The following is a 27,026-nucleotide window of genomic DNA, read 5'->3' on the forward strand; positions in this document are numbered from 1 at the left end:
TTAGTTGGCTCATGCCGTCATGGTTTTCGGGTGCGATTGTTCTCGTGTTGTTCCTGAGATGAAGTTTCTTTTGCTGAGCTGAGACCGGATTTTGTGACAAAGTGATACTCCATGTATGACTTAAGTGGCAATATGCCCCCTGAACTTGCAAGCAATGGGCAATTAACATATATATTAATTTTGTGGGCAAATTAGTACACGAACTTGATGATTATGGGCAATTCGCCCCATTTTGGCAATTTACTCCCTCAATTTGTAAGTTAATTGTCTTTTAAATTGGCAATTTGCCCCTTTAACTTGTAAGTTAATTTGCCAAAATAGGCTAATTGCCTATAATCAACAAGTTCGTGTACTGATTTGCCAACAAAATTAATTTGTGTGTTAATTGCCCATTGCTTACAAGTTGAAGGGGTAAATTGCTACTTAAGTCCTCCATGTATAGATAGAAATTACTTTTTTTAGAGGAAGGTCGAAATTATATTTGGTTAAATATGTATCTCACAATTTAATATAAGATCTGATATCAAAATAAATTCAAATTTTAATAAATTATTATAATTTTATACAAAAAAATTAATTTTTATAATATTGTTCTCTCTGTTTTAATAGAATTGTATTTGTACCTCCACCCCAATAATATATTTTACTAATATTTAAAGTTTTCGTATTCATCAGAAGTTATATATAGACTTAATTGGAAGGAAAAAAACAAAACCTTTACGACTTGTTGAAATTATATCCAAACCTTTTAATTTTTGCAATAATATCCAAATTGCATTATTTTATTGCAATAATATCCAAATTGCACTTTTTATGTGAATTTTTTGCTATTTTTTAGGAATTTTCCTATATTATTATACATCAAAATATAATAATAACCTAATATTTTAATTGAAAACAACAAGTTTAGTCATCAATTTGACTATTATTGCTACAAAAATAATGTAATTTGATTATTATTGTAAAAATTAAAAATTTAAATTTAAATTACAACAATTCGTAAAAGTTTGAATTTTTTTAATATTTTATCCAATTACAATTGATCAACTATAATAGAAAGAACGACGAACAAAGTGTGGTATATTCTCAGTCATACTCATTAATTTGGTGGAAACCCCCATTTATTTCAATTCTTTTATATTTTAAAGCTGAAATTATAAGTGGATGTGTCATTTTCATAAATAATAAATAAACTATTTCATAAGTTGTTGAAATGAAATGAAACAAAACTTAAAAGGCATATGCTCAAATTAGTCATCCAGTGGAAGGTGTCAAAGAAAAATAGTTAAAAATGATATATTTTATTCGTTGTCCATATAAAATATAATCTAAATAACATATGAAGTAACTCATTAATTGTTCAAATAAAATATAATATTCAAAGAACAAAAAAAAATTCTCCGGATTAAGGGAATTGAACCCGACGTGAATCGAACACGCAACCTTCTGATCTGGAGTCAGACGCGCTACCATTGCGCCACGGATCCGGTTGTTGTTTTAAACTTCAAAAACAAGTATATAAAACCACATTGTTTCTGTTGATATCTAAAACAAAGAATCCTGTAATCCAAAAATAACCAATAAAGTAAAGCCAAGTCACCTCCAAAAATCTTTGGTCTATCATTCACTCATATTTCATTCACATCCTCACCTCACAAATCCAATTTTTCCAAAGTATATCATCTTAACCATATCTTTATCCACCACCCACCCACTCATTACACACTCCATTGCAATTTCCTCATCAACCTCCAACAAAAATGGCAACCTCCACCTTCCTCTTCACACCCACAATCAAAACCCACAGTCTAATCTCCCCATCAACCATCTCATTCCAAGGTCTCCGCCACACAAAGGCCAAAACCGCCCTACCAAGCCTCACCACCACCACCACCTCACGGAGGAGCTTCGCCGTCAAAGCTGAGCTGAGTCCGTCACTGGTCATAAGCTTAAGCACTGGGCTGTCTCTGTTTCTGGGGAGATTCGTTTTCTTTAACTTCCAAAGAGAAAATGTGGCCAAACAAGTGCCGGAGCAAAACGGAGTGTCGCATTTTGAGGCCGGAGATGTTCGTGCTAAGGAATACGTTAGTCTTCTGAAATCGAATGATCCAGTAGGGTTTAATATTGTTGACGTTCTTGCATGGGGTTCTATTGGTCATATTGTTGCTTATTATATCTTGGCTACTGCTAGTAATGGCTATGATCCTAGCTTTTTCCCTAAATAAATGCAGTTTTTTTTATTTGATTTGTATAGTTTTATTACTATATTATTATGTCTTGTAATTCTTCAACAATGCTCTAATATTTCTTTGTGATCGATGTTTTGTTGATGCTTGGAATTTGGTTGTTGTTTGCTTTTGATTATTGTAGTGAGATCAGGTTGAAATTATTTTTTGGTTAAATTGTCAATACAATTTACTTATTTCAAATTGCATAGAAATGTCATTGTTCTAAAAAAAGTGAAATCGTTCAAGGCATTTGTTTTGGATTCCTTCGACCATATCCAGAGATTGATTTGAATTAGGCTATACCTCAGCTGAACATCATGACAATTGGCAAATCTACTGCAATTCTTACACATAGCTACGTGATCATAGGAGTTTTGCGGATGTAATTCGCACTGATTCCATCAAGAAAGCTGCAATACAATCATTGAGCTCGTCGTCTTTCATAGAGGACGAGGGCGGGGTCACGGCGGCGGATTCGACGAAGATAATGGCGGATTTGGAGTTGGAGGCGTTGAAATATCGTTTTTTTAATTTAATTTTTAATTAGATTTAAAAATTAATTTTATATCTGTCTAAATAAATTCTTATTTAGAATGTTTTGAATTTCTTTTTAAATTAAAAAATTTGTTTGAATTTATCGAAATAAAAAAAGTGTGATATGACTCTTAAATTGAATTAGATGTTTTGAATATTTGCATCACTTTAGTAATAAAATCATCTAAGTTTTTTAATTTATGTTGCTATTAAAAATTAAAAAATATAGAAGTGTAAAATTGTTGATTTTATAACGTCGGACTGCTTTAAAAAAAAAAATCAAAGGTTGGTGATTTTTTTAATCTATTAGCCATTCTTTTTTAATGTTTTGGACAAAGATACAAAATTTCAATTGAGAGCGTACTTTTGAAATTAGATGGGTTTTTTAATAGGTTAATGGATTTCCCTACTTTATTAATTTAATTAGCATTTTATTGTAGGCTTAATTACTTAAAAACCACCCACCTTATAATTTTTTTTCATTTATATCATGATTTAGGAAAATTTTCAATTGTACCCTATTTTTGATTTTTATGTTTCATTTCTACTCTATTAATTGACCTATTTTCTTTTGAAAAAAAGTTTAAATTACTTCTTCATTTTTAATTTATATTCTGATAAAACGTTAATATTAATTATTTATGTATCTTATTTTTAATATTTTCATTTTTAAATTAATTAAATTATCAAAAAAATTACTCTTGAGGTACAAACGAAACATAAAAATCAAAAATAGGGTACAATTAAAAAATTTTCTAAATCGTGGTATAAATGAAAAAAAGTTGTAAGATAAGTGGTTTTTAAGTAATTAGGTCTTCATTGTAATAAGTCAAGGAAATAAGCTACAGTTTATTGCTATCATGGTGCAAGCGGTGCTTCTCTCTAAAATAGAGAGAGAATTTTCTAAAGAAAGTTTGTTTATTTGTTTATTTGTTTTATTTTAAGTGTAGGGAACAATGATTTTCGCGACTTTTAATTGGATATCATCGTCTCTTAACTCGTCTATTTAATATTTATAATATTTTTTAAATAAATTGCTTCGTTGTGTTTTGGTGTGTTTCAATTTATGTGCAGTCTATTTTATATAGATTTATAGATCGTTCAAGTTTTTTTTTTACTGTTTGTTCAAATTTCAAATTCAGTTTTTTAAAAATTATGTTTGAAGTATTTTAATAGCGGAACAAGCAATAAATAGAAATTCTGAAGATGCAATTGATTTCAGGAATTTCTTAACACTTGCTTTCTGGATATTTAACACCTGTAAAATTTATGTTTCTTAATTTATATTGTTTTTCTGTTTTTTTTTGTGTGTCGATTATAGGAATTTAGATTTTTTATATAATTTTGATTTATGATGTATTTCAACAATTGTAAATTACAACCTCGTTTTCCTTAATATATAATCTGTCTTTTGATAGAAAAAAAAGAAAGAAAATAAGCTAATTTGCGTCTACAAATTCACCAAAATGACCTTATTTGCACTGGCATTTGAAAAAAAAAATCGCAAAAATTAAAAATGTCACCATCTTGCTTCTGACCTAATCTAAATACAACATTATCTCTGTTTTTCTCTCCCTAATTCTATAGTTTCTCATCAAATACAACAATTAAAATCTTACTTAATATTATCCGATCCATCATATCATATCACCTTCTATAAAAGAAAAAACAAACATTATTAAAACAGAAATAAAATTAGTATTCTATTATTACATTCTCTTCTTGTCTTAAACCCTCCAACAACACAAAACAAAGAAAAAAAATGTCTATCCAAAACCCAACTCCTACTACAGTTATTTCTATGCAACTTCAAGAAATAGAGAGTGAGAGCAGACACTGTAGCCAACTTTTCAAGTCTTATCCTTCACCCACTGCTCAATTTGAACATCTTCTTCAAAGTTCAGATCTTTTCTGGGACAAGCTTAAAGCTTTTCATCAATCTTTTGGCACCAAATTTATGTAAGTGTCACCTGTTTTTTTACATTTCTCTTATCTGGGTTTTATTTTTTAATTATTGGGTTTGTGTTAGATATTATTTTGCTCGAGTTTTTATATGTTTTTTTTTTTTTTGAAGTTAATTTGGCTGATTTTTCTTGTTTATGAGTGTGTGAAGTTTCAATCTTTTCTTTAAATTAGAGTAAAGTAACTGTCTTGTTATATTTTGTGATTTTGCAGATTTAATTAGTATTTGCATGTTGATTGATAATTCTGTTAGCAGCCTCTTTTGAATTAATTGCTTTATGAGTAATAATGAATTTGATTTTTTGGTCAGGTGGTTTAAATAGCCTCTTTTATGTCAATCTATTTGTTGCTATTTTCTATTTTAGATTTTTAATGGATGACTTGTGATACAAAAACATTTATGGCTTTTCTTTCATTTTATCTATTTGTTGATTTATTTAGTTTTATATAAACTTTGGATGAAGGCATGGAATAACATCCTTCTTGCCAATTTTTCTTGCATAGGGTTCCTACTGTGGGAGGAAAAGCTCTTGATCTTCACCATCTTTTTGTGGAGGTAACATCTCGAGGCGGCCTCGAGAAGGTAATTTTTTTAGAATATCTATTTTGAAACTTGAAGGAGTTTTAATATAACTTGCGATATACTGTTTTAATTGTCTGCAACCTCATTTATTTCATAGTTGAATTAAAAATAGTGTCAAGTGTGGTTTATTAGTTGAATTAAAAATAGTGTCAAGTGTGTTTTCATAGTTGGAAGACGTTTTGCTTGATTCATGACTTTATGGTATCTTTCTTATGGTCTTGACATAATTGCAGGTGATTAGAGATCGCAAATGGAAGGATGTGATAGCAGCCTTTAATTTCCCGTCAACAATTACTAGTGCATCTTTTGTTTTAAGGAAGTACTACCTATCAATACTTTACCACTTCGAGCAGGTCTATCAGTTCCACAAACAGGTCCCTTCAGTCTCAGTGTCAGGTAGATAGACATGATACTCGTAGTTTTTTTATCAGTTGGTACATGCATATTTACATTTAAATATAAACTTTTTTCATTCCTTTTCACAGATGTTGTGAATGAGAATCTTGAGAATGGATCTGCAGATCTAGATGAAGGTGGCACGCCAAACCAACTTCACGGTAAGGGTGAGTCAGTCTTGATTTTTAATCAAGAGCACTAGTCTACTTCCATAGTTATGTAATAGCTCTATATTATTTGGCATATGTCCGTGTGTGTTAGTTTATTTTTGACTACTTATAGTGGTAGAAATGTCAAAGTTTTGATAGGATCAGCCGTTCTGATAATTTTTCGAGATAAATCAGTAGATTTTGATCAAACCCGCATAATTAATTGGTAGAAGAAATTTATTAGTATTAATTTCCAGATATTGTGGCATTGCATTTAGCTGTTGAGTGAAATAGTCTACATGTTCCATGTCTGAGGCCCGGATTAAAGAATTCTCCCTAATTGTGATTTCTTTTCTGTGGTTATGTGTAGCTGAATTCTGTTTTATTTGGAGCTTCCTAAATGCTTTATCGTTTACTTGTTTGTTGCCAACTCTTTGGATTGTCTATGTAAATAAAGTACTCAGCCCCAGTCGTTTACAACGGTTTGAGTTCCTAAATAAATAGATTGATGCCTTTTTATGTAATGATGTACAAAGCCCCCCATCACATGTAGGAAACAACAAGGATGATCTTTTATTATCTTGCCTAAAAAAAATTCAGTTTTTGTACTATTTACATTGCAGTTCCTGCTGCTATTTGTTTGTCAGCTGAGCAATTAAGACTATTGGGTATATACAAGTATTATATTATCTTGCATGATGATAAGTTAATACTCTTGTGGTCGTAGGAAGTCCAGAATTGGATCTTGGCTCTTCTGTGAATGGAATCATTGATGGAAAATTCGATAATGGCTATTTGGTTACTGTAACCTTGGGCTCTGAACATCTCAAAGGCGTCCTCTATCATATTCCTAACTCGTTCAACGTGTCTCAGAATTCTCATACTGTAGATTTACCCCATCACCGGCACCGTAAAAGATCCCGGTTATTGTTACGTGATCCCTCTCGGCCCAAGTCACATAGGAGTGGCTACAATTTCTTCTTTGCTGAGCATTATGCCCGGCTAAAGCCTTTACACCATGGGCAAGAGAGACTCATTAGCAAGAAGATTGGTGTCCTATGGAACAGCCTAACAGAGGCAGAAAAGCAAGTATGCACAAACTAAACCATTCTGAGTTTATGTTGGACTGTTAATGATGTTACGGTGGTTTCAACACACGTATGCTCACGCAAACACATATTTTAATCCATTCATTTACACATTTCATCTGAGAAAATGTAATATTATGTGCTAAGTATTACGTGCAGATATCAGTTTCTGTGTTCTTTTTCCAACTTTATTTTAGAAGGCTTTAACAAGTTATGATAAACGAATAGAATCTAATACTGTAATAAACTATGCTTCTACGCTGAGAAACTAAAATCTGCCCAATGATTTAGTTTTCACCTCGCCTGCAATTTTCCATTGTTGTGATGCAGGTTTATCAGGAGAAAGGTTTGAAGGACATGGAGAGGTACAGGACGGAAATGCTGGAGTACCGATCTTCATATGCTCAATAGAGTCTGAGTACCAATCATCAATGTTCTCTTAGTGTAGGATCGTAGTTGCTGCTGCTGGTTGTAGTTCTAGTTTAACTATTCTTTTTTGGAACAGTAGCTATAGTCTAACTTGTTCATTATTATTAGCGTCTTCTTTTTATGACATTATGTCTGTAGTTGTTAACAAGCAGGAGATGAAATGCTGTCACATACATATGCTGAATTTTGCTCTTCTAATCAGATTGAATAGAGAAGCTTCAGATTTTGATTTAAGTATTAATAACTTATTATAAAATAATCCTTCCGATTTCTTATATCAAGGATGCTCAGGCCAGAACAAATATTAAAACCAATAAATTACAAATGTGCATGACAAAATCTGAAAACTTTGTTACAACTCCATGTTATCCAGAAAGAAGAGAACCAAAAAAGAAAAAGTAGTTCTAACATCAAAATTTAACCTTCGTATCTTTGCCTACAAAAAATAGAAAATGGACAAAAAAGACCTATAATTCTATAATAATTAAGTAGGCACAACCACCCCAGATTGGGGTGATAACTGCAACACTAACAACAAGACCAACATAAGCAAAACCAGCTGCACAAAAAAACATGAAGTAACTTTACATACTCGCCTCTGCATCTTCAACACCTCTTCCGTCCCTAAAATATCCCCTCGATATTTTTCCATTTCCGCCGTTTGTTTCATGAGCATTGACGCCTTCCTCTCCGTATCTCCAATTTTGTCCAGCATCTTGGCTTGTTCGCCAGCCAGACTTTCTTGCTGTTCGTACAGTCTCATTTGATCACCCGAGGCAACTCTCATCTTTTGTATTGTCTTTGTTAGTGTCAGATACTCAATTTCGGCCTCGACCTTTTTCTTGTAAATGCTTTCAAGCTCGGTTTTTTCAATTTCTCTAGATTTCTCCTGCTGCGGCTCTATGGTGCTTTCTGATTCTTGCCTCGCTGACTTGCCATTGATCAAGCTATTCTCGAGTTCTGCAACAATGGACTGTTTTGCTTTGAGCTTAGCCTCTGCCTCCTCCAATCTAATTTCGAGATATTGTACATTTTCTGTCAAGCTTGACACTTGAGACTCCAACAGATTTGGTTGTCTGATATTTTCTGAATCAAACTGTTCAGACAAACTCGATTCATGGAGTCCGTGAATGGTATCTACTTCATCTTTGCTAGCCTTCCCAATTTCCCCTAATTTTTTAACCTCTGCAAGCAAATTGTAGCCTCAATTAGATTCAATAAACAGCAATAACATTAATTATTGCACCAACTACAACCAGTGATCCTTTCACTGAAAACATACAGATTTTCTGGATCCTGAGAAGATCATACATACTAAAGAAAAAACTGAAAATTCAGAACTGTATGCAAACATCGAAAGAAAATCCAGCACCCACTTCAACTTGTACATTTTATAAAGTTTTTGGAACCAGAGCATAAACCTTAAAGAAGCCAGGAAACAAAAAGTCCCCGGAATGGAATCTTCACTTCCAAAAGCACGGCCGAACAATAATACAATCCTAGCAGCAATTACTGTTTTAACTAAACTTTCTAATCTATTTCACTAAAACAAATTATCTATGTTATCGGTAAAACCAGTATATGTTACGTATTTATAGAAACAACAATAGCAACATCAAGAAAACTAGGAAACACCAAACATATTATAGTCGAACCATCTAATGTAACAGATAATGCATCTTTAGCGTGAAAGATGCTTAGTCTAGATTTGGAACACAATTAATTACCACACAGCAATGCATGCATTCAGATCATGTAAAATCTAATTGAGCCCTAAGCATGTTGCCTTTTTCATTAACTTCCGAAAATTTCTTTTTGTGATCGAGCACAAAGGTTTTTTTGTGTAATGGAAAGATCTTTGTCAAGACATTAATAACCTTGTTCAAAAGCATATCAATAGCATAGCAATTACTCATCATTCTAAATCACTTTACCAAGCGTAAGTTCCAGCTAAGATCCATGTGTCTCACTAGCAGATGAGAATCAAAATCCCGAACTTTTATTTTTTTAGTAAATAATAGGTAAGGCAAAGATACATTCTGTAATATTTTAATTTAAGGGAATAAATCGGGATGCATCGCGATTGTGAAGGTGATGTTAGCCATCGCATTAAAGCAAGATGGTTAAAATGGAGGTTGTGCCACAAAATTTTATGTGACCGGAAGATTCCTATAAGGTTAAAAGGAAAATTTCATAGTACTGCAATAGAACCGGAATGAATGTTGCGCAATAAAAGGGCAACATGTATCTAAATTAAGTCTATAAGAGATAATAAATGTTAAGATGGATGAGCAATCATACTAAAATGGATAGAATAAGTAATAAATGTATTTGGTCATGTGAGTCGTAGGCCAGATGGTACTCCAGTTAGAAAGGTTAAACATATTAATGCAAGATAACTTAGCATCTTCGATACTATAGATGCAAGTAAGATTTTAATAAGAAAAAATATAAATCGAGTACACTGACCACTTTCAAGGGCTTCCTGTACTGATTGGAGAGTAAGGATAGACTCAACCAAAGGATCGCGATCTTTTGACGACCGATGGCTGTTGCTTTTCTCATCCTTACCCTCCCAAGAAGCATCAGCAGCTAAATCATCTTGAGAACCATCTCCATCTTCTCCTGCATTCACTTGCCCAACACCAAAATGTTGCTCCCCAGCATGGGCATCATCACTGTTTTCCCCATCATAAAACATTGCCATTTCGCTTTGATTTCCGTTACTTGTCACAGAACCAGCACCCTGCAAAAAGACAAAGTTGGAGCTTCTTGAGTCAGATTCCATGCTGGAATGAGAGTTTTCCTTCTCGATTTTGACCCTTTCTCCTCTATGCTTCTTACTGCTTTCAGCCCGTCCTTTTCCTTGTTGGACTCGTTGAGTCGAGCTACCAGTATTCTTCCCACTCAAATTCTTGACCCTATTCTTCTCCCGCACAAACTCCAAAACTGCAGGGGTATCATACTTCAACCTTGGAGCACTGGCTGCTGTGGACGACCTGCTACTTCGATCTTCACTATTCTCGGAATCTTCACCTGCAGCAAAACCAGACCCAACAGCAAATCTAGATTCCAAATTAGACTCTGAAATCAGAGAGCCATCAAGAACACCCAAGTTTTTCAATAAGTTAGTTGATCCAACAGAACCCTCACTATTCTGTACGACATCAGAAGCTGACATTAAATTCCTTGCTCTGCTTGGATTTCCAGAAATAGACAATCCTCTTTTCAAAACTTTACCGTGATCCCCATTTGCACTAGCATCCTTAACAACATCTCTCCTAATACGCCTCCACTTTCTCAATCCATATCCTTTCAAAGGAGGCGACTCCTCCTCTGTAGATTTAGCTGATAAAGGCTTCGAATTCTCCAAATCCACCCCCTGCTCAATTCCTATTCCTTCTCTAACTTCTCCATCAATAGAGGAAGCATTAGTATCAACAATTCTGCTAGCATCTACGCCACGATCCTCTTCCGAATACGACCCGTTAATCTTAACCTTGTTACTAGTATCATTATGATCAAGACTTGAAACACTATATTGATTGGTGTTTAATTCATTGTCTTCAACAGATTCATTAGCAGAATTTTCCCTTTCCAAATCCATTAAGTCTAGGGAAAAAAGGGTCCTTTTTTTTAGATCAAGATCAAGAACAATAAACTATCATTCCAGCACTATCATTTTCAAATCAACCCATAATCTGGAAACAAAACAAAAACATAATAAAAATATAAACATCCTTTAAATTACATCATTTCCTATCATCAAATTTAATTAAATTCCCTTCAGTACAGCAATAAAGATCACATCTTTATTAAATTTTTCTCAAAAAAGAAAAACTAATTAGAATTGACCAAGTAAATGGTATTAAAAAGAGTTAAGAGAAGTACCTTTTAGATGTCCATAAACCCACAAAAATTGAAGATTTGGGAGAAATTATGATGATGAAAATTTGGAAGGAAAGGAAACCCTAAACTATGTTTGGATTTGCAATTTTATAGGAGTGGAATAATTGAATAATGAAGTATGATGATGAGATGTAAAAGAAAATTAAAAAAGAAAATGAAAGAGCATTAGACAAGATGAGATTAGCCACATGGGAAGAGGGGGACCCCACATCTACTCCCTTACAAACTCACTCCTCTAGAAGTGGAGAGAAGGTGCAAACTTACAAATTACAATATTCCCATCAATTTATTGTTCTCTTTCTTCATTTTTACCAATTTGCCACCACATTTTGAAGAGTAAATTTTTTTAAGATACTTTACATTATACCAGTTCATGGGTTTGGGTACCCGGCCCGCCTGCCCAAGCCCGTCCTCTTAGGGCCGCGCTTGGACACCAATATTTGGTCTCAAGCCCGGCACGGGCCCGAGCCCGAAAAAAGCCCGTTTTTTTATGGACGGGTTTGGGCTTTCAATATCATAGAAAATCAACGTAAACCCGCCCAAGCCCGGCCCAAACCCGAAAAAATAGTGTATTAGGGCCGGGTTTGGGTAGTATATTAAAAGCCCGAACCGGGCTTGGGCGGGCTTGGGCTTGACTTTAAAAAAGTCAAGCCCGCCTAAGCCCGGCCCGAGCCCGCCGAAGCCCACCCCATGAACAGGTCTACTTTACATATATCATAATTCACATTTCTGTTATTCATTAACCACTCTGAAGAATCAATTTCAAATTTATTAAGAAACCAATGATCAACTTTCTTTCGTAATAACCTACACTCAAAAAAAGTCAAATTCTCAATGTCCTTTTGAAAGAGAAATGCTTAGGGATGACAATGGGGAGGGGATTCCCCGATCCCCATGGAGATCCGCCCCTAATGGGGCGGAAAATCCTTACCAATTGTTCCCATGGGTACGGGGATGGGGGAAGATTATTCCCCATCCACGAGGATGGGGAGGGGACGGGGAGTGTAGTCCCCACCCCATGGGGATCCCCATCCCCGTTCCTATGGGGACCCGATTTACTTTTATATAATTTATTATACTTTTTAATATATTAGTCATAATTTTTAATAATTTTATTTAATTATCAGAATATTAAGTAATGATTTTTAACGATTTTTTATTTTATTTTAATTATATTATTTTAATATTTAAAATTGCTGAATATTTTAGATGATTAATTAATTTTTGGATAATTTAATTTATAATTTTTTATTATTATTAATATTGAACAGATCATATTTTTTTCTTAAATGTTTCATAAAAATAAAAAAAATATTTAAATATTTATATTAGAATTAGACGGGGATGTGGGGATCCCCATGGAGATGGGGAATCCACGGGTATGGGGATGGGGATGAATTAAACCCCATCAAATAAATGGGGACGGGGATTCCCCATAGAAGTGGGGACGGGGATGGGGATAGCTTCCCCGCCCCCACCCCGCCCCATTGCCATCCCTAGAAATGCCCTGAACAACTAGAAGATGGGCTAGGGGTGAGCATTCGGTCGGTTCGGTTAAAACCGATCCAAAAATAGCCAAACCGACCAAACCGAATGTTGTAATATTTTTGACCGAATCAACCGGACAAAGAACATTAACCGAATCTGTTTCGACTGAATTTTTTTTTGGTCGGTTCGGTTAAATGGCTATTTATGGGTTTTTATGAGCTTTTTCAATTACATATGCTTTAAAGATCAATTAATTTTTTTCATAAATTCAAATAATTGAATTCTATGAAAATTAGAAAGAAATCAAGCATTTTCTCACAAATCCAAACAATATACCATAGCAAGAATTAAATTCAAAAAAGATATCAACCTACTTTTTATAATAAGCATTTAAAATTTTAAGTATTCGGTCGGTTCGGTTAAACTGTAAATTTTAAATTCTTAACCGAACCGTTAACCGATAACTGAAAATTTATATTTTTTTTAACCGAACCGACCGAATGAAAATTTATCACCGAACCAAACCGACCAAAATTCACCGGTTCGGTCGGTTTTTTCAAAACTTTGCTCACCCCTACGATGGGCCATGTTCACCCGACTGCCGGCTTGTTTAAAGATCAGATAATATGATCTTCCGATTTGATTTTGTTTAAATTTTAATTATTTTATTCAGTTTTAATGCTAGTCAACTAGATTCTTATTTTAATGACGTGTCATAATGTGATATGTTTAGTCCATAATGACGTGGTCCTTAAATTTTTATTTTTTTGTTCATTAGGTCCTTAAATAAAGATCCATTTAAGGACCCAATGAATCAAAAAATAAACAATTAGGGACCTGAGCAAGACAAATAAAAGTTGAAGGACCTGATAAACTAAAAAATGAAAGTTTAAGGTTCCGAAAAAGTCAAATAGAAGTTAAGGGATCTAATAAACTAAAAATATATAGTTTAGGAATCTCAATATAGGTTTAGCCTTTTTTATTTGTGTTTAGTTACAGTAGAGTATTGTATGTATGTACTAAATGTGTTTTTGTTGCTTAGGTGATGTTGGATACCGTGGTGTCGGAGTTGCAGGTAGTTAATAAAAGTGAGACATCGATTACACCAGTAGCTGATGGTGTTTTTGGTGAAGAAGATGAAGTGAAGATGAAGATGGAAAAAATCATTATGGGTCTTTTATTTTTATATGTAATTTATATATTTTTTTTTCAAATCCATACACACTCATTCATTGGTGTAATATGCTGAGGTAGATGTCATTTTTAACCAATAATTGAGTATCATGTTAACATCGTGTATGGATATGAAAAAAAAGTGTATTTTTATGACAAATTATAAAAGACGTGATTAAATTAAGAAAACGTGTAAAGTTGTTGAATTTTTATTACATTGACACTTCTTTTATTTAAGACATTGTAAATTAAATTTGATGTGATATCAAATAAATTATCACAAGATACCTATGAATTTTCTCTAATAAAATACATGTGAAATGATCAAGTTAATAGATTGCATGAAATTATCTTTTATATGTCCATATGCTTCATGTGAAAACCAATTTGGTTAGACAAATGTAGAATTTATATCAGTTTCATATCTTTATTGAAAATAAAAATAAGATATTGAAGGAAAATATTAAATTTAAATTGGAATATTTATAAGATATTGAAGGAAAATACAAAATGCTGATTCATACTTACAGAGCATCACTTATGAAGACCAAGCTCATAATCATACAACCACATAGTATGGTTGCGTATTAACTTTGAATGATAATAGGATTAGAACTAGGGATTTGACGACATGGACTAAATCTAATGCCAATTACGTTGGTGGCGACATACGTGGAAAAGTAAGTTGTTTGAATATGTTTTAACTTAATAATTCACTAGGATTACTTACCATTGATTAACATTATAATAATTAATATTTATTTTGATTTTAGATTGTACGAAGTGATCCAGTGAACCTTGCACAGCTTCAGGAGGATTTGTTAGAGCATTGTCAATAGACGTCAATATTAGCTCAATGAATTCTTTGCTGTTTTTATTATGTTTTTGAATTTTGAGTCGGACATTGAACTCAGTCGATGGTATTGTTTATCGTGACTAAATTTCATTTGGGTTTTATGTGTATACGAAAGAATCGACTTGTGGTTTTTCTTGAAAAAGTAATCACATGGGTATAGGGTTTAGTATATGCTGCTGTTTTTGGATAGTCAGCACCAAGCTTGATTATCCTTCTGTTTGTAATAAACCCATTTCATAACATCAACTCAATATTTACCGGAAGTACTGAAGTACTTGTGGGAGTCCCGATTTAGTCAAGAATTTTTTTTGAAACAAGTGTTGGACTAAGTGATGATATTTTTAATATTATAGTTGAGTGATGATTTTGTTATTACTTCTCTAATCGGAGTCTAATAGAAATTAACGTCATGGCTTTACATATTATGAAGATTGGTATAATTTGCACAAAGCTTAATTAGTATAATATGATGAGCTATTAGTTTGTGTTTAACTTTCTTCTCACACTATTGTTTTCTTCTTATGTATTACGGAGACTATGTGGAATACTTGTGATCAGGTTAGACTAGAACTACAATAGAATGATTGGAAAATGGCAGCTTAAGTGGCTAAAAACAAATTTATTTAGTAAGTCAAAACATAACATATTTGTATTTTCCAAAACTTTGAAACCACTAACTTGAGTCCTAAGCAAGTTACGGTTTGAATACTATCATAATCTCGTATCTAGAGAGTAGATTTAGTTTGAGATAGTTGCATCGCTAATGAGTAATGTGAATAATAATACAAGGTCGGACAATGTATATATTTCTACAAAACTACACACACGGGCAACAATTTTCTAGTCTTAATCGTAAATTCTTTGACGTTGGATAAGCTTTAATCTGTCATCTCAGTTTTAGAACTGCTTTTGTTCTTTTCTTTGTTATTTCTTCTATTGCTTTGCTGATATTGTCATGAATATCAGATTTGGAAAGTTTATTGTAATTCAGAGCATCAATATTTCAAGCATGGAGTGGATGCAGCCAAAATGAGACTTCGCTCAGATTTGAAGATGCGGAAGCTCAATCGAATTATCTTCAACTTTCCTCATGCAGGTTTTCATGGAAAAGAGAACAATGTCCGGCTAATTGATCAGTATGTTGTTTTATTGTGTGTTCATGCCATTCTTGAAGTTGACCCCTGGAAATTGCAAGTATTAACTTGAGCTTTAAGTTTGATCCACAACTACAATAACTCTATTCTAGTTCTCAAGTTTTTTACATGTTTGAGTACTATCTTCAAACACGAACCTTGCTGTGACATATTGTAATTTGTACAAAATGAATGAAAGTATCAACTTATAGTGATACTATTCGAATCCAATTTTAAGTTTAAGATTATTTGCTCATCCAGGATTCTGTTACTCGTTATGCTGGTAATACTTTTAGAGATTTTGAAATTAAATAAAAGATATGAATATAATCCTATTTATTTTCCATATTTGATAGACTCTCTTGCATATGCAAAGCATGGAAAACTTGGCATGTTATTTTGCCTTGTATTATTGGTTTCTTTCATTGTTAATTATGTTTCCTCCTTTGTATATTGTGATGTGTTATCTTGTTAGTGTCTACCACATATATTAGTGTATCTTGGCTACCAAATATCTTTTTCAGTATAACCTTGCAAGGATCTGAATTATGAGTCTTCTAATTGATTTAGGAACATGGGACTCGTAGGGTTGAAAAGAAATGGCATTGAACAGAACCAAATTAATAATTTCATTTGAAACAGAACCAAATTAATAATTCGTTTTGAACAGAACCTAACCAATAGTTAATTTTGATTTTGATTTAGATTTTTACAAATGCAATTTAGATTTAGCTGTTGTTAAACTAGCCATAGCTTGCTTAGCTATTATTCATGTTTGCTTTAGAGAATTGAATAGACCTTTTCTTTGTTGTCCAAATGCTAGCCTAGCCATGATTCTACTTATCTTACAAGCCTCTTTGAGTTCTAATTATTCGTTTTGTATGTTTATCTGCACTTTCCCGCATTGTCTTCATAATTTTGAGACCTGTATCAAAGTATTCGCACCAAAAGATTGACAAACTAGTTGTTGAATCGGTGTGGTTGGAGCTCATTTGGTGGGCTCGGGCTGGACTTTTACGGGAGAAGATTCATCAACTAAGAATTCCATCTTCAAATGTCGGAAGTTTCATATACTTAAATTGTAGATTCTTCATTCGCGAGGAAGACTATAAATTAAATGCGGATCCTAACTCATACTGGAATGGTTAGGCAGGATCTTTTCACAAATGCTTTTAAATGAAATATAACTCTTTATTGATGTAAATGATAGTTGGAGAACCAATATTAGGATATGATATTCAATGAGCTAATCATCTGAATAGCAAACAATCCTTTATCATAAGACACAATTTTAAAACAACAAAACGATACTAAAACAAAGTGCACTAAATTATGACGATAACACTAAAGCCACAGCTGAAGGTAGCCTACGCGTGAACTGAAGCAACCCCTTTGAGCTGTCAGCATGTACTATTATCTTTTTGATTGAAGCTGCAGCAAAGTAAGTTAAGTAACAGGCCAATTCTATCTCCTCGTTTGAACCTTGAAATCCGACTATTTCCACCACCTCAAGACATTGATGACGATGTGAACACATAGCAAAGCAATTTAGCACTGATTTCCTCCGATCAAATGATTTTCGGAAATTGATGAGCGATAATTTAAGCAATCCCGGCGAAACTTGTAGCAATGGCATAAGCATGTAGCCGAAATCCATATAATAAAATTTTGAGAGCCACAATTGCTTGAGATTTTTTAGCATAGGAAAATTTGTGATAGGATGGCTACGAGTTATATTTAAAGAATAACATAGTGTCAATGCAAGCGAGTCAAGCTGAGATAGTGTATCCTTTATATGTTTACTTTGAAGATTCTCATAAGAGGTCCATCCCTCCAAAGATACATGCTTAAGGGACGGATTTCGTCTGGAAATTTGCTCAGGCAACTCTTCATTCTTCCTGTATACTTTTTTGGTAAGGCATTCATTCTTCCCATAATTTTACTCACAAAATTAACAGATGACCAATTCGTATAGAATGGAAGCAATATATAGAGATAAGCAGGATTTCCGAGTCTAAAAAGGACCATTGTTTTTCCTTATCAATATAACCAATGTTTTTAAACCGGACCGGAGATCAAACTAGCTCATAGTTCGATCGGTTTGATTGGATTGACTCGGAATTTTTGTTTTAATTAAATACTAGAATTTGTTTATTTTATAAATAAAAAATATGATTAAATAATTAAATTTTTTTTTTAAAATTTTACTATGTAAGATATACTTAAAACAAGCTCAAATAAATCCGAAAGAAATATGTTATTAATTAAAGAATCCATAGTCCTATAATCAATCAATTTAAGTATTCATCGTCTTATAATCAATCAATTTAATTAGCGCACAAGCTGTGTAGCTAATTCAAAACCAATACATAATTTTGCTTCATAGTATGCTGAGTGGTGACTGAGTTCTACTACTGAGTTCGGACTGAGTTCTGCTGCTTCAGCTCAATATTACTCTTCTTGTCAAGCATATAAATTCATATAAAGTATAGAACGCATTGCTTCATCCTCAAAGAGTTGGCCTCCAAGTCGGACCGAAATGATTCATCCCCTTGTAGTGATCAAATATTGTCCATTATCAGCACAAAATATCTGCTAAAGTTCAACAGACATTAGTTAATATGAATTCCAAATAAGTGTGTGAAACAAAGACCATTCCATTAGTACCTTAGAGTATTTGATGCCATAGTATTCTTAATCAAAATGATCAATGCAGCTAACAGATACACACAACGGGAAACTCCCCGAGTCCTACGATTCCATATTTCCTCCATTCCGACCCTTCGTAATTATAACTTATTCAAAGATGTCATGCAACCTGCAAAAAATCCATTCTGTCAAACCCTATCACCCCTGCTAAAACCACAATAAGCTAATATCTAGAACTGTGACTTAAAAATTCTAACTTGGCATTACTTTTGAATAGGCAAAACCAAACCCAGTACATATTGCAGATTAGCCACAGAGCATGAATTTTGAAGCAGGAAAAATCAATCCCGAGAAGCAAACAAGAGAAAAAGTAACTAAATATTGCGAAAACCAAGTAATTGGTTTCCATTTAATCTCCACACTTGAACTCTTCATTCTTTTTGCACATTGGGGTTCTTTAGACAGATCAAAGGTTGAGCCCTTCATTCTTAATTCTTGAATACACCGAATCAACGCTCTGTTATCGTTTCTTTCCCTCTGCAGTTGCTTCGAAACTTTCCAGTACCTGAAAAGCTTAAGCTGAACCAGAAAAATAAAGACAAGTGAAGTAGAAATAGAAACAAGAGATGGTATCCACCATTTTTTGCAAGTATTAGTATTAGCTGCAGCATCAGAAGAAGTAAATAAGATGGTTAAAAACAAGCCGTGGAAAATAAATAAGAAGCAACAAAGTTGAAAGAGTTCGCGTTTAATAGAATCCATTCTTGATTCTTTAGAAGAAATTCTTCTGTTGAAAAGATCTTCTTCTCTCTGCCAGAGCTTGAGAAGAAGATAATGGCCTGGACTGGTTGAGATTTCAGTTAATGGGTGGTTTTGAATTGCTGCTGTTATCATACAAAGCTGCTGCTTCTGTTGATGCTCTTCATCTACTGGGATTTCTACTATATGGCTATCTTTTAATTCGGCCATTTTTCAAATAAATTAGATAAACAGATGAAATAAACAGTAATTATAATCAAGAAACAAAAAAAAAGAGATATTTCAAAGTGCAGTTAAGATTGAAGTGAGGATTAGAGATTGAAGATTAGAGATTGATAGTGAAGAGTAAAGTAAAGATTTATTTTTGCTTTCCAGATATTTAAATTGCTGATAAAAACGTCTGATTGATGATGTTCATGTTAGTTTAACGGTTACATTTATGTTACTTCCAACGGTCAGATTTCTTTCCTTTTGTTTTCTTTAATTGTTTCATTTTCTATGACAACGGTCATATTTTTCCTTCATGGGCTTTGTTGGGCTTCAAAGCTTCATCAGCCAGGCCACTTCAAATATTTAATTAAACGATGTCGTAGGGTTGTTGTTATTGCACATAGAACAGTGCATCGACTAGGATCACTGATTCACCGAGACAACAGGTATGAGCATTCTGGATTTTTGTTTCTAGTTTACATATGCAAGCGGGATCTGTGATTCTTAGTTGAGAGCATCACTGGTGAAGACCAAGCTCATGGTCCTCCATGTATCACTTGTGTCGATCAATTAGTCATATCTTCATAGAATTAGTCAGGATAGAATGGTGGAACTGGAAAGTAAATAGAATTTATAGTCTAGCAACTGTATTAAATTCATGGTTCATCATATCTCATCTTCAATTGAACGCTATATCTCATCTTCAATTGAACGCTACACATCCAACCTGTGGTACAAATCAACTTTCCGATAACACGCTGTAACATAGAAAAAAGACCGGCAAGTTCATAACATAAAAAAGGAAAAATTCACTTTAACATCAACACTTAGCTTTTCTAGATATGAATTGTTGTCATACATTAGACATTAAGGAGTGTGCACTAAATTATCTGCAACTCCACAACCACAGTTGAAGGTAGCCTACGCTTCAATTGACGCAGCCTCTTTGAGTTGGCAGCATGCACTATTATCTTCTTCATTGAAGAAGCAGCATAGTCAGCTAAAAACTTGACAAGTTCTATCTCGTGGTCCGAACCTCCAAATCCGACTATTTCCACCACCTCAAGACATTGATGACGATGTGAACACATAGGAAAGGGTTTCAGCACTGATTTCAACGGATTAAATGAGTATTGGAAATTGATGAGTGACAATTTAAGCAACTCTGGCGAAGCTTGTAGTAATGGAATAAGCGTGTAGGCCAAATCCCTGTAATAAAACTCTGTGAGACGAAACTCCGAAAGCTGCAATTGCTTGAGATTTTTGAGGACAGGAAAATTTCTGATACGACGTCTACGAGTTGAATTTGAGTCATAACGTTGGGTTAATGCAAGCGAGTCAAGCTGAGATAGTATACCCAAAATCGGACTTAGATTTTTACTTAGAAGATGCTCGTAAGAGTTATATCCCTCCAATGATATCTGCTTCAGAGACGGAGCATCTTTAAAGCACACGGTTATCCCCGAAATGTGTCTAAACTCGAAAGATACGAGACTCGGTGCTGAAATTTCAAGAAAGTTGACATACGAATCGCTTATAGTAAGGCGTTTAAGCTCTGAACTGCAAATCTTCAGATTCTCCAAACCAACAAATCGGTCGATGCACAATACTTGTAAAGAACGACAACTCGATAAAAAGCAGTGGATCAAAGCGTCGCCTAGTAAATATTTGAAGCCCACAAGGCGAAGAGAGACGAGAGAGACGAAGTTAGAAGGAAGCAAATCTAAATCAATAGGATTAAGAACAAATACTTGTAAATCTAACACGAGATTTCTAACTCTTCTTTGAAAAGCTGTGTTAATCCAAGAAAAGAATGGGCTCATATCTTCGGAAGACCAGAAACTAACCACCTGGGTAGTAGGAAACCGAATCTTGAGTTCTTGTATAATGGAGCCTTGATATTGATCCAAGATTGCGGATACTAAACTGACGATTCTTGATTTTCCGAGTGATTTGTTGCGTGTCGATATGGAGATTAAATGCGGAAGATCAATGTCGAAAGTCGGATAATCAACGGTTTTCCATTGGTGTCTCCATCTGGCGGAGAGGATGCTTGTTGCCGCCGCTTCATTTAGCGACAAATGCGAAATTATGTTGTGCAGGATTTCGTCCGGCAATTGGCTGATGAAGTCATTCATTCTTCTTATTTTCTTTTTGTTGAAAGCTTTCGTTCTTCCCATATTTACTGCCGAAATTACCTGATGAAGAAATAGTTTTGTAATGGAGGCAATATATAGCGTCCCAAACTTGACCTAATTTATATTCCCAGAAACTCAATCTGGATTCAGGAATTGGACTCTACATCGACTGAGATATATATAGTATAGCCTTAGAACACAATATGTGGTAATTGTTCTTTATAATCACTGAACTTTTGAGTTTTTTCATTTCAGTCACTAAACTATTTTTTTTTTTTCGATCATTGAACTTTATTTTTTTTTATTTTGATATTTCAGGCCAAAAATGTTTAGGTGGCAGCCGGAAATTAATATGTGACAACCAGATTTTACTAGTTTTACTTTGAAAATTTATTACACATACATAATTTCACTTTAAAAATGAGTTTTAGGTCAAATTATACATATATGGCAAGTTTTTAGGTTAGAAAAAAATTGGTTGCCACCTAAGCATTTTTTGCCAGAAAATATCAAAATGAAAAAAGATTAAAGTTCAGTGATAAAAAAAATAGTTTAGTGACTGAAATGAAAAACTCAAAAGTTCAATGATCATCAGGATCAATTACCCCACAATATGGGTTAGATTCATGATTCACTTATTTATATAAAAATTAATATCATAAAAATTCACTAATTTTATACGTTTTCTCTTTATAATCACGCCATTTAAAAATCGTTATTTTCATAAATAAATTATCAATTTTTCTCAAATTTATATACCGTTCAAAAATAATTGATGAGTTGGCAATCAGATAGTGATTTGCCACAACGGACCGAACAGTGACACGTCATCAATTTTTGCCAGAAATTTGAACGGTGTATAGATTTGAGAAATATTGGTAGTTGATGTATAAAAATGACGATTTTAATATAACATAATTAAAATGAGAAAATGTGTAAAGTTAGTGAATTTTTATGACACTAATCCTGATATAAAATATTTATGTAATTGAATTAGAAATATATAAAATAGAAATAATTACACTCTATATCATAATAAGGTAAAATATTTAAAAAAATGATACCTTATATTTTTTCTTTACAATAGTGTTTTTTATATTTCCAAATATACCACCTTTTTTATTTTATTAACAAATAATATTTCCTTTCTTTATACTTCATCTTCTCCATTTTCTACATCTCTCAAACCCCTAATTTATTTTCTTATTTTCTTCCTTTAACACTTATTCACCATCATTCCACCGCCACCGCCGTTCTCATCTCACGCCCCCGCTTTTTCCTCGTCGCAGCTCTCACCTCACGCCGCCGCTCTCCCTCTCGCCGCCGCTATCCCTCACACCGCTGCCGCTTTCCCTCGGCTCGCCGCAACCGCTTCGCCCGCTGCCGCTTCATCCTTCTCTGTTCCTACTTTGTCGATTAAATATGAAATCAGATCCTAAAATATCAGATCTGAAATTTTAGATCTGATTTTTTCAGATCTGATTTTTTTAAAATTGTATACAATATGTATTATATATAAAATTTGGCTTCATCTTTGTATTCTCCGTTTTTCAGAGATATTCTCATTCTCAGATCTGATATTTAAAAAAAAAACGTATATAATTCGGATTACATACGGATTATATACAAAACTGCATTTTTATATACGAATTTTTATATAAAAACTGTATTTTTGTAATTATTTTTTGAAAAATTGTACTTTTGTAATTATTTTTAATATTTCTGTTAAAAAAATGCAAGCAGTATCTTTGTAAATATTTTTATTTTTCGCGGTATTTATAAAATAATCTTTATAAAATATATATATTTATTATTAAAGTTTAATTATTAGACTATATTTAATTTAGGAATATATATTTCTTAATAAAATATTTATCTAATTGAATTAGAAATATATAAAATATATATATATATATATATATATATATATATATATATATAGATATAGATATATATAATTAAAGTTTAATTATTAGATTATATTTAAAATTTTATCTTTTTCGTATCTAATTTTTAATAGTTACATGGTTAAAACCCGTAAAATCGAAGAATCAAACCGCCTTAAATGATTAACCAATTTAGTAGTTAACTATTTAAAATTTTAGGTTTAAGTTTTTAATTTTAAAAACCGTACTACTATAAATCGGTTTACAAATGACCTTCATGGACCGGTTAACTAGTCTATGATCACCCCAATTTGACATAGTTCCCTCTATATTTTTCTTTCATGGGCTTGGTTTGGGCTTCAAAGTCTCATCATCCAGTCCACTTTAGATATTCAATGAAACGATGTCGTATGGTTGTCGTTTCACAAATACTCCGTGCATCCTTTCTCCATTTACATAGTATTTTCCAGTTAGCAGTTTTAGCTCTACGAAGACGAATCACTGATTCACTGAGTCAACAGGTATAAGCAATTCTGGAATTCTGTAGCCTTTTTTAAAGTTATCAATTTACAGTTCTTATGCTGTTTGTTCTATTTTTAAACTTAACTTTATGGGAAGTGTTGTTTGAATTTTTTTTTAAAATTTTTTTCCTGCAAATTGAAAGAATGTGCGAAGAAATTGATAATAGAACTGGAATTGAATTGAATTTTAAATTATTGGTTTATGTTGCTGACTTTTGTTATTAGATGATGATGGAATTTGATAACTAATTAAGAAGAGTCAGCTTAATTAGTTATCAAAATTTAAATTCTTGGTTTATGTTGATGGAATTTGATAACTAATTAAGAAGAGTCAGCTTAATTAACTAATTCTTGGTCTAAAACAAAACATAGGCTGAAATATATCAGTTAGAAGAGCCGAAACTCAACGAATTAAGATGGGAAAATGCAAACAAAGATTTTAAGGCAACTAAGACTTTAAGCTTAAGTTGGGAACATAGTGAAGTTCATCCTAATTTTTAAGAGATGCTCAACTCCGTGGATCATATGTTATGTAAGCAAAAAAATTATTTTTTGGAGGTAAATCATTGGCATCGATGACCATTTATTACATATTGGAACTTCAAATACCTTCGATACCCTATCATGCTTATCCTTTTGTGTCCCTATTCTATTGCTTTTCATTCATCAGTCGGAGATTAGAAATTGCACTGTCGTGAGTCTAGGGAATTCTCATCTTTTTTCACTGGTTATTTGAAATTGAAATTCAAAGTTTTGTTATTTTTGATATTATTGTTTATTTGTTTGTATATTTTATGCTGATTCGGACATTTTGGTACAGGAAATTTGTGAACTTGAAAAGTATACTGTGATTTTTGGATTGGGAACATGATTTTAGGACCTTAAACCCTAAATCTTATTGCATTTTCAAATGCAAACTGTTAAGTCACCTTTCTCAACTTCCTCTCTATACAATTTTCTCGCCAATGCTAAACATTTATTCAATTTTGCTATCTTCTCTTCACTTGCCCCAACTTCAAAAGTGTTGAATCCTAACCTTTTCCATTACCTCATAAAAACCGTAAAATTATCTGAAACTCAAGCTCTAACGATCTCTAATCGCTACTCTCATATCAAGTCGACTGCAACCCCGCAATCTGTTTATCAGTTTTTCCAAAATCTTGGCTTCTCCGATTCCCATATTCGATCTGCTATCCGTGTATCACCGCAAGTTCTGTTTAGTACGGTAGACAAGTCTCTCAAACCAAAAATTAAGTTTTTCCAAGATTTGGGTCTTGTGGGTTATGAACTAGGTAAATTCATTTCCAAGAATTCCACAGTTCTAACTGCTAGTTTGGAGAAAAAGTTGGTTCCTCGAATTGAAATTGTGAAGAAACTTTTGTTGAATGATGAGGAGAATAAGGATTTGCTAAAAGTTTTGACTAGATGTTATTGGATTATCTCAAAATACCCTGAATCGAGGTTGGTATCCAATGTAGCATTCTTGGAGAGTTGTGGGATAGTTGGGTCTCAGTTGTCAATGTTGTTGAGGAGGCAGCCTCGGTTTTTTCTTATGCAAGAATCTGCGCTCAGAGAACTTGTTTCGAGGGTTGTGAATATGGGGTTCTCAGTAGATTCAAGGATGTTGGTTTATGCTTTATACACTGTTAATTGCATGAGTGATGAGACATTTACTAAAAAAGTTGAAATCTTGAAAAGTTTTGAGTTTTCAGAGTATGAATGTAGAGAAATGTTTAGAAAACAACCAAATTTGCTAAGATCTTCAGAAAAGAAGTTGAAGTTGGGAATCGACTTCTTTTTGAACACAATCAAGTTTAAGAAGGAAGTGTTAGTTTATAAACCTACACTATTAATGATGAGCATTGAAGAAAGAGTAATTCCGCGATACAAAGTATTGGAGATTATCAAGTCAAAAAAGCTATTGAAGAAACAGCCTAGCTTTATCAATGTGCTAAATTTGACAGAGGATGAGTTCATGCAGAAGTTTATCGCCAGATTTCCAAATGAGGCAGTTGAGTTGTTGGTAGCTTACGAAGGTCGTACTCTAGAATCATTTTCTGAAAAAGAAGAGGAGGGAGAAGAATAAGAAAACTCTGGAGCAAGTTAGCTTTTTAATTAGTTTTGAAGGAGCACAGTGACTTGTGAAGATGTAGAGGACTCTTCCTTCCAGACCATTAGTTCATTGGTAAGTGCTCTTTGTGTTTCTGGTTAAAAATCTGTTAAACGGGCCGCCACTTATCTATAGTTATACATTCATGTAGTAAATTGTTATATGAAGTCAAATTGTAGTCCTAGTCTTAGGGACAAATTTTGGAATAAAATTCTGTTGAGCATTCATCAATGACTGACTTGGATTTGGTAGATCTCTCTTGTATTTGTTTCTTTCCTGAAGCTAATAGAAGTGCAGATTCGCTTGTGAACTATGCCTTCAATCTTAGCTGACTATGCTGCTTCTTCAATGAAGAAGATAATAGTGCATGCTGCCAACTCGAAGAGGCTGCGTCAATTGAGGCGTAGGCTACCTTCGACTGTGGTTGTGGAGTTGCAGATAATTTAGCGCACGCTCGTTACTGCCTAATGTATGACAACAATTCATATCTAGAAAAGCTAAGTGTTGATGTTAAAGCCAATTTTCTTTTTTTATGTTATGAATTTGCCGGTCTTTTTTGTATGTTACAGCGTATAATTGAAAGTTGATTTGTACCACACAAGTTATGCAAAGATAAGAAAGGCAATTTCCAAGTTATATGAATAATATCAAAGTAAGTCATTTGAGTGAACTAATTTTGATAAAGATAAAAGTAACATATGATATATTTTCTTTTTTACATTATAGTATAGAAATGGCAAAATCCATCCTAAAACCCCTCTACTTTACCATTTTTATTCGAGAAGCCCCTACCTCAAAGTTGCTCACGGTCAAGTCCTTTTACTT

At 33.3% G+C, this 27,026-nt stretch overlaps 6 protein-coding genes and 1 non-coding gene across 12 annotated transcripts; 3 read left to right on the forward strand and 4 right to left on the reverse strand.

Annotated features, from left to right (window-relative positions):
* Window positions 1-1,415: 1,415 nt before the first annotated feature.
* TRNAW-CCA (transfer RNA tryptophan (anticodon CCA)) lies at window positions 1,416-1,487 on the reverse strand. The gene has a single exon. It is a non-coding gene; the product is annotated as a tRNA-Trp (tRNA).
* Window positions 1,488-1,659: 172 nt separating this feature from the next.
* LOC126653643 (photosystem I reaction center subunit V, chloroplastic) lies at window positions 1,660-2,238 on the forward strand. The gene has a single exon (XM_050347579.2). It carries the CDS (start codon window positions 1,761-1,763, stop codon window positions 2,223-2,225), a length of 465 nt encoding a protein of 154 aa, XP_050203536.1. The 5' UTR covers window positions 1,660-1,760; the 3' UTR covers window positions 2,226-2,238.
* A 2,122-nt stretch (window positions 2,239-4,360) lies between these two features.
* Window positions 4,361-7,603, forward strand: LOC126686617 (high mobility group B protein 10). 4 transcript variants are annotated; one of them, XM_050380751.2, is made up of 6 exons: window positions 4,361-4,721; window positions 5,229-5,307; window positions 5,541-5,703; window positions 5,793-5,870; window positions 6,589-6,941; window positions 7,271-7,603. In XM_050380751.2, the coding sequence occupies exons 1-6, from the start codon at window positions 4,525-4,527 to the stop codon at window positions 7,349-7,351; spliced, it is 951 nt and encodes a 316-aa protein (XP_050236708.1). In that variant the 5' UTR covers window positions 4,361-4,524; the 3' UTR covers window positions 7,352-7,603. The 4 variants fall into 4 exon arrangements, with proteins under 4 accessions (XP_050236708.1, XP_050236706.1, XP_050236709.1 ...); XM_050380749.2 differs by having other exon boundaries at window positions 4,362-4,721; window positions 6,580-6,941; XM_050380752.2 differs by having other exon boundaries at window positions 4,362-4,721; window positions 5,793-5,864.
* A 97-nt stretch (window positions 7,604-7,700) lies between these two features.
* LOC126686616 (WPP domain-interacting protein 1) lies at window positions 7,701-11,508 on the reverse strand. The gene is made up of 3 exons (XM_050380748.2): window positions 11,261-11,508; window positions 9,839-11,070; window positions 7,701-8,554 (listed from the first exon to the last, which is right to left on the reverse strand). Exons 2-3 carry the CDS (start codon window positions 10,974-10,976, stop codon window positions 7,854-7,856), a joined length of 1,839 nt encoding a protein of 612 aa, XP_050236705.1. The 5' UTR covers window positions 10,977-11,070; window positions 11,261-11,508; the 3' UTR covers window positions 7,701-7,853.
* A 6,658-nt stretch (window positions 11,509-18,166) lies between these two features.
* On the reverse strand, window positions 18,167-19,749 carry LOC126686038 (uncharacterized). 3 transcript variants are annotated; one of them, XM_050380049.2, is made up of 3 exons: window positions 18,845-19,749; window positions 18,596-18,746; window positions 18,167-18,520 (listed from the first exon to the last, which is right to left on the reverse strand). In XM_050380049.2, exon 1 carries the CDS (start codon window positions 19,544-19,546, stop codon window positions 18,884-18,886), a length of 663 nt encoding a protein of 220 aa, XP_050236006.1. In that variant the 5' UTR covers window positions 19,547-19,749; the 3' UTR covers window positions 18,167-18,520; window positions 18,596-18,746; window positions 18,845-18,883. The 3 variants fall into 3 exon arrangements, with proteins under 3 accessions (XP_050236006.1, XP_050236008.1, XP_050236007.1); XM_050380051.2 differs by having other exon boundaries at window positions 18,167-18,523; XM_050380050.2 differs by having other exon boundaries at window positions 18,835-19,749.
* A 678-nt stretch (window positions 19,750-20,427) lies between these two features.
* On the reverse strand, window positions 20,428-21,726 carry LOC126687494 (putative F-box/LRR-repeat protein At5g02700). Its single transcript, XM_050382055.1, has one exon. It carries the CDS (start codon window positions 21,724-21,726, stop codon window positions 20,428-20,430), a length of 1,299 nt encoding a protein of 432 aa, XP_050238012.1.
* A 2,267-nt stretch (window positions 21,727-23,993) lies between these two features.
* LOC126653872 (transcription termination factor MTERF5, chloroplastic) lies at window positions 23,994-26,511 on the forward strand. Its single transcript, XM_050347863.2, has 2 exons — window positions 23,994-24,091; window positions 24,912-26,511. The coding sequence occupies exon 2, from the start codon at window positions 25,002-25,004 to the stop codon at window positions 26,175-26,177; it is 1,176 nt and encodes a 391-aa protein (XP_050203820.1). The 5' UTR covers window positions 23,994-24,091; window positions 24,912-25,001; the 3' UTR covers window positions 26,178-26,511.
* Window positions 26,512-27,026: the final 515 nt, after the last annotated feature.

Source organism: Mercurialis annua, linkage group LG6, assembly GCF_937616625.2.
Source record: "Mercurialis annua linkage group LG6, ddMerAnnu1.2, whole genome shotgun sequence".
Taxonomy (NCBI): Eukaryota; Viridiplantae; Streptophyta; class Magnoliopsida; order Malpighiales; family Euphorbiaceae; genus Mercurialis; species Mercurialis annua.